The sequence below is a fragment of the Hemiscyllium ocellatum genome, chromosome 22 (assembly GCF_020745735.1).
Source record: "Hemiscyllium ocellatum isolate sHemOce1 chromosome 22, sHemOce1.pat.X.cur, whole genome shotgun sequence".
Lineage (NCBI taxonomy): Eukaryota > Metazoa > Chordata > Chondrichthyes > Orectolobiformes > Hemiscylliidae > Hemiscyllium > Hemiscyllium ocellatum.
The window spans coordinates 9,751,143-9,764,715 of record NC_083422.1 but is presented as its reverse complement, the minus strand read 5'-3'; the positions used below and the strand labels follow the sequence as shown (position 1 = coordinate 9,764,715).

General features: G+C 41.5%; 1 protein-coding gene across 1 annotated transcript in view; it reads left to right on the top strand.

Annotated features, from left to right (window-relative positions):
* Positions 1-13,573, top strand: part of phyhiplb (phytanoyl-CoA 2-hydroxylase interacting protein-like b) — a 63,742-nt gene that overhangs the window by 33,442 nt on the left and 16,727 nt on the right. Inside the window, exon 3 of the mRNA XM_060842331.1 lies at positions 11,227-11,423. Within this exon, the coding sequence (XP_060698314.1) occupies positions 11,227-11,423 (197 nt within the window). The remainder of the gene's footprint in view (positions 1-11,226; positions 11,424-13,573) is intronic.

The window sequence follows — 13,573 nt, the reverse complement described above, 5'->3', positions numbered from 1 at the left end:
TTCCATCACAATCCTATAGCTGATACACGATTATAAGTTTGCAACTTTTTTTTAATTTCAAAAATATACTTTATTCATAAAATATTTTGATGGTCTGTACAGTTGGTCATGCCATGTATACGTAAACATTCCATTTCTTTGCATACAGAGATCAGAATTTATCATTTGTATATACAGGTCTGTAGGTTTATCAATCATATGCCCATATATTTAGCTGAGGCGTCAGCAGAGCCCAAATGACTGCATGGGCCCCCTGATCTTCTTTAGACAGGCAAATGTTAAACGGTGGTCTTTCCCCACCGTGCCTTGGCAGCAGCTGCCCCGACCTTCAGCGCGTCCCTCAACACATAGTCCTGGACCTTGGAATTTGCCAATCTGCAACACTCAGTCGGGGTCAACCTGGAAGATCAACAGGTTTCGGACCACCCAGAGAGCATCCTTCACAGAGTTGATGATCCTCCAGGCACGGTTGATGTTCATCTCGGTGTGCGTCCCAGGGAACAGATCGTAGCACAGAGTCCAGCGTCACAGTGCTGCTCGGGACGAACTTTGACAAACACCATTGCATTCCTCTCCAGACTTCTTCTGCTTAGGCACAGAAGGAGGTGTGTGACAGTCTCATATCACCCCCGCAGCCGCTTCGAGGGCAGCGTGCGGTGTGGCTGAGAGTCCGGGCGTGCATAAAGGATCTCACAGGCAGAGCCCTTCTCACCACCAGCCAAGCCATGTCTTGGTGCTTGTTGGACAGTTCTGGCAATGAGGCATTCTGCCAAATGACTTTGATAGTCTGCTCAGGGAACCGCTCAACAGGATCCACCCTCTCCTTTTCCCGAAGGGTCTCAAGGACACTACGTGCTGACCACTTCCTGATGGACTTGTGGTCAAAGGTGTTTTTCTTCATAAATTTCTTCACGAAGGACAGGTGATACGGAAGGGTCCAACTGCTCGGAGCGTTCCGCGGCAGCGAGGCCAGGCCTATCCTTCGCAACACCGGGAACAGGTAGAACCTCAGTACGTAGTGACACTTTGTGTTTGCATACTGGGTATCCGCGCACAGCTTGATGCAGCCACACACAAAGGTGGCCATCAGGGTGAGGGTGGCATTGGGTGTATTTTTTCCTCCGTTGCCTGATCTGTATACATTAAGTCCCTTCAGATCTGGTCCATCTTTGATCTCCATATAAATTGGAAGATGGCCCGGGTGACTGCAGCGGCACAAGTTCTTGGAATAGGCCAGAGTTGTGCCACATAAAACAGCAATGATAGTGTCTCATGACCTGATGACCAGGTTTTTTCCTGCGATGGAGAGCGACTGTAGCTTCCATCTGCCCAGTTCTGCCTCACTTTGCTGATACGCTCCTCCCAAGACTTGGCGCACACCCCAGCCCCCCCGAACCAAATACCCAGCACCTTCAGGTGATCGGTCCTGACGATGAAGGGGATCGAGGATTGGTCGGCACAGTTCTTGAAGAGCATGGCCTCACTCTTGCCTTGGTTGACCTTGGCCCCCGAGGCCCATTCGAACTGGTCACCTATGCACATGAGTCTGTGCACGGACAGTGGATCCGAGCAGAAGACGGCGACGTCATCCATGTACAGGGAAGCCTGGACCTGCAGGCTCCCACTGCCATGAATAGTCACCCCTCTCAGGCTCGCATCCTTCCTAATGGACTCGGCAAGTGGCTCTATGCAGCACACAAACAAGGCCGGAGAGAGAGGGCAGCCCTGCCTGACTCCAGATCTGACTGGGAAGCTATCTGATTCCCACCCATTGATTGCGACTGCACTGACAATGTTGGTGTAGAGCAGTCTGATCCAATTGCAGATTCCCTCTCCAAGGCCCATTTTGGAGTGAACATCTCTCATATACGTGTGTGATATCCTGTCAAAGGCTTTCTCCTGGTCCAGGCTGATAAGGCAAGTGTCCAACCCTCTGTCCTGCACGTAGGCGATCGTATCCCTGAGTAGTGCGAGACTCTCAGCGATCTTCCTGCCCCGTACAGCACAGGTTTGGTCAGGGTGGATCACTGACCCCAGGGCAGACCTGACCCGGTTGGTGATAACCTTCGACCAAATTTTGTAATCCGCATTCAATACTGAGATTGGTCTCCAATTTCTGATTTCCTCCCTCTCCCCCTTCCGCTTATAGACGAGGGTGATGATGCCTTTCCTCATTGATTTACTCACAGTACCTGCCAGAAGCATACTGACATACACCTCCGAGCAGAAAACAGTGTTGAATAGAAGATTTGAAACAGATGTCTTCAGAATCTGGATCAGTGTTAAGCATTGCGATGTGTTAACCCTCATACTCTTTACAGTCTACCTGACTGATTATCGACCTCATCAAAGATCAATTATCCTCTGTTTTTGTGCGCTAAATAGCAGCAAGATGCTGATTAATGTCAATGGTACTATGTTTTGGAGGGTCAGTGCCAAAGCTAAACAGATACAATAGACGTATGTGACTCACGGTATGCAGATTGCTGCAATGTAATTTCCCACTCTGCATTAGACTTGAGAACCTCCCTCAATGTCTTCAATTCTGTCTATAAGAAACTTGGCCTGTTCCTTGAATGTTGAAGTAACAAAATTCATGCTGACCCCACACTTGGTCAGTCCAACATTCCACTTTTCACATGATGAAGGAGAGACACTGGAATATGTTGAACACTTTCCATAACTTTATCGCATGGTTTGTGATCCCACATTTTCAAGAAGACAGTGTTTCAACAATGAAATATCTGGTTACTACAAAAACAGTTATTTCTTTAGCGTATTTATTAAATGATCACTAAAAGTTCTAATCCTTGGCTGTTAATTATTGTACTCTCTTTACTCATTCTTTGCATATTCTGACATGTGACATTGCTAGTTTGAAGTGGTATATCTAACCACACTTGGAGCACTACATTCAGCTTGTGTTGTAGAAAGTTTAATGAAGGCCTCCTCTGTTTATTGGCACAATGGTAATCTACTGTTCTATGAGATGATGAAATGTTGTTCTCGTAGTGGGAAGCATTTAAATTCCAAGCACACTTTCCTTTGACAAGGGCTATTTTCATTTCATCACCCTGTATACAGAAATTTGCATTTGAAGTTCATAAAAATGCATTTGAATTCATGATTTTCATCAATTAAATAATGTGACATTGAAACTTTACATGACCCACACAAATACACTGCAAATACTGCCATTGTCGAGATATTTTTGTACCAATCATATATTCACTATGACTGGTCTAGAATTGTTTTTGCCAAGGTCATGTAACACATGATTCTGTTTTTGTTGCTTTAGTCTGTATAATTCTTAGTCTACTTAATTTATCTGATTTTGGTCTTTGTGTTAATGCTGTCCTACTGATTTCATGGATCCCCTTTAACTTTGCTGTCTTTTATGTCCTTTCTGTTCCATGGACTCAGTTATAGGCAAGTCAACTTTGATCACTTCTTTGCATCCCTTGTCACCAGTTTTGCTTGTTCCTTTCCACCCCCTTGCTTCTCACATTCACTCCTAAGTACTTCCTCAAGTCAATTACAAATGTGCTTGAAAAGTCCCAATTGCCTGCCCTTATGTCTTCCTTATTCCAGAGGTTCAGCTTCTGCTTCGTTGACCCCACTCTCAAAAGTGCTAATCACACATTCTTTTCAGGTTGCCAATCTCTCTGATTTAATGAAGTGTGCTCTCTCTTTACAACTCCCTGTCCCCATTTAAAAACAACTTTACCAATACTTGCCTTCCTTTCCTCACTTTATGGTATTGTTGCTCCTGAATTTGTAGTTGCCTTTGCCAAAACCCCCAAGTATGAATCTTTCCGATTAGGAAACCTGGCACTGCTGTAGAACAGGGCTGAAAATGTGTTGCTGGAAAAATGCAGCAGGTCAGACTGCATCCAAGGAGCAGGAGAGTCGACGTTTCAGGCATGAGCCCTTCTTCAGGAACAGCCCACCTGTTATTTATCTGGTCTTGGTGAATCATGCCATTGCCTCGCCATTGTTTAATGCAGTGGACTGAGCCACCTTTCTTGGCTCCACTTTTATCCATAACTAGAACATAGCGAACAGTAGTTTCTCATCTCCCTTCACTCTATTACCTCCGCCCTTTCCCCGAGGATCGGTCCTCTTTTGATCACTTGTATTTTGTGCTGTAAAATTGATTTTTGCAGTTTCAATCAGTTAAACAAGAAATATGAATCGATCGTCTTCAGCTGCCACCACATACTTCCCCCCTACCCCCATCCTGGTTTTACTGAGTTCCTCCTGCTCCTCAGCCACTGTTTGGCTTGAACCACACTGTTTGTAATCTTGAAGTCTCATCTGAACCGCTAGCTGAACTTTTAGCCTCAAATTATTTACATCAAAAAGACCACCTACACTTCCACTCAGTAACCTTGTCCAATTTTGTTTTCTGCTAAAATGTTTATCCATACATTTTTGTCTCCAAACTTGACTATTCCAATTCTGGATGAGCTGTCATCCAGAACAATTCATAACTTGCCGCTTGCCAAATTTGTGCTGCATCTGGGCAACATGGTGGTCTAATGGTTAGCACAACTGCAGCACCGAGGGCCTGCGTTCGATTCCAGCCTCAGAAAACTGTCTGTGTGGAGCCTGCACATTCTGTGTCTGCGTGAGTTTCCTCTGGGTGCTCCAGTTTCCTCTCACAGTCAGAAAGATGTGCAGACTAGGTGGATTAGTTATGGGAAATGCATGGATGGTTTTGGGCATAGTAGTGGGGTCGTGGTCTGGGTGGGCTGCTGTTCGGAGGATTGGTGTGGACTCGTTGCCAAATGGCTTGCTTCCACACCAAAGGAATTCTTTGATTCTATCCTAGGCTGAAGCAAGTCTTACTCACCAATTACTCTGAACCTTTTCCTGGTCCTTTCCAATTTAAAGGTGCTACCATTACATTTGAATTCCTTTTTGGTGTCATTCCTGGCATCAGGATTTACATCAGTGTAATTTTCTGCAGTCCACAACTCCTCAAGCAGTCAGCTTTGTTATAGCTCTGGCCTTCTGAGCCATCCCCTATTCTTTGGTGCATCATAAGTGCTGGGTCTTCACCTTTCTAAGAACTGGCTTCCTAAACTTCTCTGTCGCTCTTTCTTCAATTAAGAGTCTTCATTAGCTTTTGTCAATCTATCATAACATCGACTTCTGTTACTGGTTTACATTTCGATTTGCTTACATCTCCATGAAACGACCGAGCATATTTTACTGCATTAAAACAAGTTCCATCTTTACAATATTTTATCATACTAAATTGTAGAATGGAATATCAATTAACAACAATTTCAACCATTATTATGTTTTGCTTTTTTCCACCTCAGTCTTTCACATATGTCTCTGCTGGGGTTTGATGACAATCTGGAATTGAAAGCAGGTCTCAGCATGAAACTTTGATTGTCGTAAAAGCCCATGTGATTTATTAATTTCATTCAGGGAAGAAAATCCTTACTACACGTGATTCCAGACCTACAGCAGTATGGTTGACTGTCAACTGCACTCTAATGGCCTAGCAAACTGCTTGGTTACAGTTAGAAAAGTTGAACCAGAAAACCTGCAATGGTTCAAGTTGACAGTTTACATCAATGTTCTTGAGCATTTTGGGATGAGTAACAAATGCCTGTGATGACTAAATCCCATGATATTTCAGAAGTCAGAAGACAGAAAATTTGGATTTGCTAAAAGCAGTTTAACCTTCCAGGAGAAGGAAGCAACAATAGAATCAAAAGGGCCAATACAGGCGGAAGGGTGTCTGACATTAGACAGTTCAGTTTGAAGAGCTAAACCAAATGTTTGTGACAAAGTTTTGACTCTATCTCAAATGGAGTGAAGCCAAAGAAATCATTGAAAGTTTTCTCCATCAATTTCCAGACCCCTTCCTTTCAGGTGACCAGCGAAGAAGAACAAAGCTGCAACGTTCCAAGACTTGGCATCTTTAGAGAAATAAATGAGACAGTGGACTTATAAGATCCCAATGCATGTAATCATTTGTCATGTGTCTCTGAGTGTATGACTGGATACGCTTTGGAATGTATTTCAGGTGTTGAGTGATAAACATTTATACTTTTGAAAAATAGTTGGGAGAGAGCCTTTGTCTATCCTTAATGGTGGAACACTTGGGTGGGTGGGGGTGTATGGCTTAAACATGTTTTGCATTGTATAAGAACACATCCGTCTTTGATCAGTTGGAAGTTGGAAAAGGTGAGAACCATCCTATCACTTATCCCTTATCCATAGCAGTGGGCCATACATCCTCATGAGCCTGCTGTGCTATTCAACAATATTATGGGGTTCATCTTTTACCTCAACTCACTTTAATATCAGCTTTTCACACCCTTTGATTCCTAGAGGGTCCAAAGCATTAATCAGCCTTGGCCTGAAGTATACCTAACAACTAAGCATCTATAGTCCCTGCAGGTAGAGAATCCCAAAGATTCATAATTCCTTTTTGAGAAAATGTTTTCTTTGTTTCTGCCCTAAGTGGCCTACCTCTTATCTGGACACTATGCCCTTCCTAATGTAGAATCTGGAACCGTGTTCTCCAACATGGACCTGGAGATCCTGGTTGAGGATTCCAGGAGAACTGGCAGAGAAGGCCGTGCCACCAGACCCTGGGATCCTGGTCTGAGGTTTATCATCTCAAACTAGTTCATTACTATTTTGACAGCCTGTTAAACAGCCAGCAGTACCATAAGAAAGTCAATGACCTTCTCTGCTCTGTGCACAAACACGCAATTTCTTCTGTAATCCTGCACTCTATTTCTGCTATTATGTTCATCTCCCACCAAGGCTTATGATTTACCACGCTTTCTGTTGCCTGTAACATCTTCCTTCACTCGTACAATCAACCCCCTAAACTCCCAAGCCACTAACCCAGCATGGCTTTGGTGCATCAGTCCCTCAGACCACTTCAATACTTTTCAACTACCTACCCTATCTCTAAAAATTGAGCTACCCAGTTTAACATCACTTGAGCCTTCCCTCCCTGTCATTCCAGGAGAAGGCAGCCAAAATAGAGGTGGGTGAAAGAATTCTTGTCCTCTTGAGAGAAGACTGGATACCTGGGGGATACTGAGTCATCCATTTCCCATTAACCAACTAACAACTCTTCATTCCACTACAATTCATAGTAACCTAGCTGTCAGTCTCATTCTTGCGCACCACTTCTAACCACTGGTCACAACATCTAATTTTTCCTTTTTATTTCTTGCAAGTACTTCCAGCATCTCCATCAGCACCGTGATGAAATGACCAGCTCCCCCAGAAGTCTTACACTGAAAGACTGAAGCGACTGGGCTTGTATACCCTTGAGTTTAGAAGACTGAGAGGGGATCTGATTGAGACATATAAGATTATGAAAGGATTGGACACTCTGGCAGCAGGAAACATGTTTCCGCTGATGGGTGAGTGCCGAACCAGAGGACACAGCTTAAAAATACAGGGTAGACCATTTAGGACAGAGATGAGGAGAAACTTCTTCACCCAGAGAGAGTGGTGGCTGTGTGGAATGCTCTGCCCCAGAGGGCAGTGGAGGCCCAGTCTCTGGATTCATTTAAGAAAGAGTTGGGTAGAGCTCTCAAAGATAGTGGAATCAAGGGTTATGGAGATAAGGCAGGAAGAGGATACTGATTAGGAAAGATCAGCCATGATCATATTGAATGACAGTGCAGGCTCGAAGGGCTGAATGGCCTACTCCTGCACCTATTGTCTATTGTCACCACCTTGACTTCTGAGGAAAAGACTATGAAGACCTCAGAGGAAGCATTGGCCAGGCCACCTCTTGCACCTCCAACAAAATCAGATACTGACTCTTTATTCAGAATATTATCCTTAAAAATATAGGAGCGCAATCTGATGAGCACTTCACTGCAACACCGCTGTAGCTGATCAAAGAAGAAAACATCCAGGTCACTGGCTGTCATAGGAGAGCAGGCCTCTACTCAGCTCCAGGCAAGACAGGGTTGGCAATCAGACTTCACCAATGAGAAACAGGAGCAGCAGGCAGGTATGTGAGACCTACTTAGCCTTATTGCCCTGAAGTTACAGCAGGGCAGCAAATCATACAACCACTAGCTGCCTTCATTGCCTCATGGACTGGTTGGTGACTGCAGTGAAGAGCCAGGGCCAGCACTCTCATGGTCTCCTGGAGAACTGCACATCTTTTGCCAGCGTTAGCCATTGTTCTTCAGGTTCAAAGGCATGGTGAAGGAGGGATCAGCAACCTAACAAGCACTTCAGGTGCACTTTCCTCAGAAGTCTCCATTCAGGGTGTTCCAGAGGGTTATTCTGCCCCCCCACCTTTATCCTCTCAGCCCCTGTCCGACTCTTGGAAGATTATATTGAACAGGGTAAATTTGATCTGGTAGGAAGACCTTCAGCATCTCTGGATCATCCAGAAATACCCCATGGATTGCCTGTCCAAACCTCCAGGGCCAATGTGCTCCACTGTTGAGTACTTTCTTGCATCCCAGTTAAAGAATCAGGAACTGCACTAAGATGTAGGGTGGGTGAGGGAGAAAGCTTATTGAGGACAGTTTGGTGGTACGAGTGACAATGCATTGTTACTTTATTTGTTATGTTTCTGTAAGTGGCACTGTTTTGACTTTGTGGGGTTCCTTTGTTTAATTCTCAGTGTAGCCCAGAATATAGCTGTGCTAGAATGGTGGATGCTTTCATGGCCTCATAAGGTGTACCATGGATCGATATTTGTGTTGTGAGCTTACTGCAGCATGTGGAAGAAAAAGGAACTAGACGTACCCAGGGTAATGGATCCTGCTGACGCCATTGCCCCGCATTCTGCAACATTCCTATTCTTCCCTGCATTCTTTGTAGGTGATTTTTTTTGTTCGATTGTCTTTTACTAGTTTGTTTATTACTGACTACATGGCTAAGGATTTAACCATTATTATTTTAACCCCTTCAAGAAAGATTGCAGCTTCTACTGGGGCCACAGTGGTTAGCACTCCTGTCTCAAAGCGCCAGGGACCCGGGTTCAACTCCATCCTCGGGCGATTTTTTTGTGTGGAGTTTGCACATTCTCCCTGTGTCTGTGTGGCTTTCCTCTGGGGGTGCTCCGGTTTCCTCCCACAACCCAAAGATGTGCAGGTTTGGTAAATTGGTAGGGATTCTATGATTCTATGAGACACCCTGTAGGGATTCTAAGATTCTATGATACTCTCATAATCAATCTCCTTCATTCCAAGAAAAATTCTCTGTTTCTTTCTGCACTGGCTGTAAAGCTTTGAGGGCTTCCTAAAATTGTGACGTCCACAATTGGACACAGTAGACCACTTGCATGAGGCTGTACCTATGAATTCAGCATAATATCTTTGCTTTTGGACTCTGTGTTTCTATTGATAAAGTCCAGAATGCCATATGAACCACATTCTCAATCACCTACCTTTAATAGGTTGTGGTTTCAAATATACCCCCAAGTTGCTCTGTTTCTGTGCCCTGTTTAGAATTGAGCCCATTATTTTATGTTGCATTTCCTAATTTTTCCTATCAAACTCTACCAACTCGTTCTTCTTTGCAATAAATTTCATCTGTCCCATGTAATCATAGTAAATTGTATATTCTTATGAATTATGGCATATCTGCTGCCTTTCACATTGTTTCACATCTGCTGCCTTTCACATCTTTTCCAACATCTTTCTCTACAGTAGAACTGGTTGGAATCACCTTTGCTTAATTCCATTATTATTTGTACAATCGGAGCCAGAAAATCACTGGCGAGGACATCTGCCTATTCCAGCATTATTAGCTTCAAAATACATGAAGAATCTGTGCATGGCTCCCTCCTGTCTCTCATCCGCTGGTGTCTCTCAATGAGTTCGTCCAAAACACAACTGGGAGCAGGGGGAGCGATTCTTCATTTGTCTGTCTGTGGATTTACTATTTATTAAATATCTGAAGAACTTCTTTAACCAGTTCTTTAAACTTCTTACTGCAGTGCCATCTTTGAAACTGGCTGCTGCTTTCTGTAGCTTACCAAGTATGTTGACTTTCCTTTTGCTCATGAATGGTTTTTGCTCTGTCTACAAATGATATTCATATGAATCGCAGCCAAGAGAGAAACAGCATCCCAGCATTGATCTTTCATCTTTTAATTTGTCTGTGTGGTTTGATGTCAAATTATGTTTGTTGATGTGCCATGAACTGCCTTGGAAAATTTCAGAATGCTTAAAAGTACTTAAAAATGAACTGTTTGTTTATTTTTCCACCACCATATCTGTGGAATTAAATTTGGATTCCCGCTTTGATTATTCAGTGCTATTGTAAACTAACTTGGTACGTCTAGCCCCCGTATAACAATTTTATTACGTTTAGTTTTCTTTTGCAATCTTTTTTTCAAAAACATGATGTTGCTAGATAATTAATGGCATGCATCATTTCAGATATTGTTAAGCTGGTTATTAGTCACCTAAAACATATTTAACCTAACTTTTGGTCACCTCAATGATGCCTGTTTAAAGCGAGTTTTTTAAAAAAACTACTCATACAATAGCTCTGCGGAGCAGTCTCTACACATTGCTGAAGATGTGCTATAAAGGCTGCTAGTACGACAGTGTGAATTACAGTATATGAAAAGTTTTTGAAAATCCAAGTCTGGTTTAAAAGGTGAAGATTACAAATGGGGAGAACTTACTTTGAGGGCTGGAGAATGTTGCAAAATTTTACTGCTGATGATTTATGAATTGAGATTGTACAAATTATTATTAAATATCTTTGGCTCATATAGTTTTAAAACTAACCTCTATTTGAGAAAAAAAACACATTGCAATTGATTTAGATGCTATGCTTAGCAGATTATTTTGTTAGTTATTTTATTAGAAGACTGTTAATACTTCAAAGTAGTGAGATTTGTATCATGTTAAACATTGTAAGAGCACTTTTAAAATGGCTGTATTCAATTGCTGAATTTGTGTCCTAATCATATCAGTGAGGTAAGTTGGAGAACACTGTGCCATAACCAGTAGATGCTGCATTGAAGTGCTGTGAAATTGAAAAGATCCGCCATCCATCCCAGTTTAGTACTGGAATTTTTGCACTGCATCAAGCCTAGGTTAGGCAAGTAGATATTGCAAGCTGATTGAACAATGCTTGAATTGAAACAATAAATCCTTTCTAACTTCCTGTTTAAATTGCTTTATAATTATCTATTTTATGTAATTATATCATCAATATTTTTAAAAATACTTGGATTTTGTTTTCGCACAGGGAACAAATCGCAAGACAGTGGCATTGCAGAGATGGAAGAACTTGCTGTTCCACATAACATAAAAATAAGTAATATCACATGTGATTCTTTCAAGATCTCGTGGAGTATGGATCCAAAATACAAAGATCGTATCACACACTACTTCATTGATCTTAATAAGAAAGAAACAAAGAATTCCAATAAATTCAAGCACAAGGTAAAATACTGTATTGGAATTGTTTGCTTAATTCTCAATATTTTATTTTATACCTTTAAAACCACAGTCTTTGTTTAATTCTTCATGGACCCAAGTTGAACAAAATAATTCTCGTTAGAGACTCGTTACTGTAAAAATTGAAGCTTCCCTTGCTGAGACAGACATTGTTAAAGAAGAAAGGTAGTTGTTGACTTACTAAGCAATCCCAAATATAAATAAAGATATCTGTATGTGTATTGTACCTTGTCACTGTGTACAGTATTAAAGCTTGTAACTCAAAGCTCTTGAAAGTTGACATTTATGCAGAATATATCCTGTTGGAGTATGTGATGATTTTTAACCCAAAAGCAGCGCAGTAAGAAAACGTAATTTATTTAAAATGCTTAGGAAATATTTAATTGTTTTAATAAGCTTTGATAAAACTTTTAAGACTTTGCATAAATTATAAAGGGATCATTGTAAATTTCTTGGATTAGTAAGAAACACGCCACTCCTAACCATAAGCAGGGACCTTGGATGGAATATGACTGTGAATATACTTGAATTGAGAGCTAAATTGATTGAGGTAGAATGTGAAATCCTACATACCAGAAGTCAGTTGTGTGGGGAATGATAAAGATGCTCATGGTCGTATAAGGTGCATCTTAATTGCTTAAATTCCTTCAAGTGAGATTTTCCTTTATAACTGAGTAGCGTTTGCCAGTTAAATTATGCTTATTTTCTATTGATTCTGCAGCAAAATTTGAAGGAGTGAAACCTTGTTGGTAATGTCTTCATTTAGGAATTGTTTGATAAATTTTGTTAAATTTGCAGTTTCTCTATGTGGGTTATAACACAGTAAGATGAGTTTAGATTATGTTTGTACGAGAAGTGAGAAAAGCTGTCTGAAGGCCAGGAATCGTTTGATTGTCATTGAAAGGTAACTTGTTGAGCAGCAATTATGCACCAATTTCTGCTTCTAAATCAAATGAAAAGCATTTTGTTGTACATATTTAACAGTGAAGCATTAAAACTTCAAGACAGGCACATTATTCTGGAAAGAATTTAGGGTGTGTTCACAAACAAATTCTACACTGGTGTTCTGTTTCAAATACTCTTAGGTATGATTTCAATGACCATAATGGTTTTGGAAGCTTTCATCTTAACCATCTAACTCTGGTTACAGGATTTCATCAGTCATTATTTTTTATTGCATTTCTACAAAAATTCAGAATTCTTCAGAGGAATTATCACTTGGAATTTGCAAGCTATGAATAATGTTGTCACGGGTGCTATAGAATTGGATTGACCTCCCTTGCCTTCCTGAAAATTAGCATGAAATAATGACTTTACACCCGCCATCAGATGTAAACCTGTCTCTTGTTTCCAAATTGGAATGGTATACTGGAAAGGGCTTTAAGAAAGTGCCAGTTAATATCAGTTACCTGCACAAATTAAAGAGGTATTGATTCAAAGACAGAATAGTACTTTAAACAGTAAGGCTGTGTAGCTCTCAACCAGATGGTAAATGTAATAAATAGATTTTTAAATATGATTAATAGAGTGTGCAGAGAGAAAGAATTATATTTAGAAATGCATGCTATATGTAAGGCATCTCATACACTGATTACAAATTAGAGAGATTAGACTGGATTCCCTAAAGTGTGGATTCCCTTCAGCCCAACAAGTCCATATCGACTCTCCGAAAAGTAACCCACCCCACTCTGACTAATGCACCTAACACTATGGGCAATTTAGCATGGTCAATTCACCTGACCTGCACATCTTTGGAATGTGGGCCATACCGTTTTGCTCCACAATGTTACAAATATGCTTCCATATTGACATTTTTGTTTTAGGAATCCAGTCTAAATGATTGTGAAAATTGGTTCAGGTGGACAACTGAGGATTGGTTTCTTTTAACATGTCACTGAAAGGATGTTGAGGAACACTTTTTCAATTCCTCTTTCTGGAAGTCACGGTTTAAGTTAAATAAACAGACAAGGTTCATAATCTGTGGAACGGCACATAATCTGTGGAACGGCACATAACATGTAGGTGGCACAGTGGTTAGCACTGCTGCCTCACAGTGCCAGGGACCCAGGTTCAATTCCAGCCTAGGGCGACTGTCTGTGTGGAGTTTGCACATTCTCCCCGTGTCTGCATGGGTT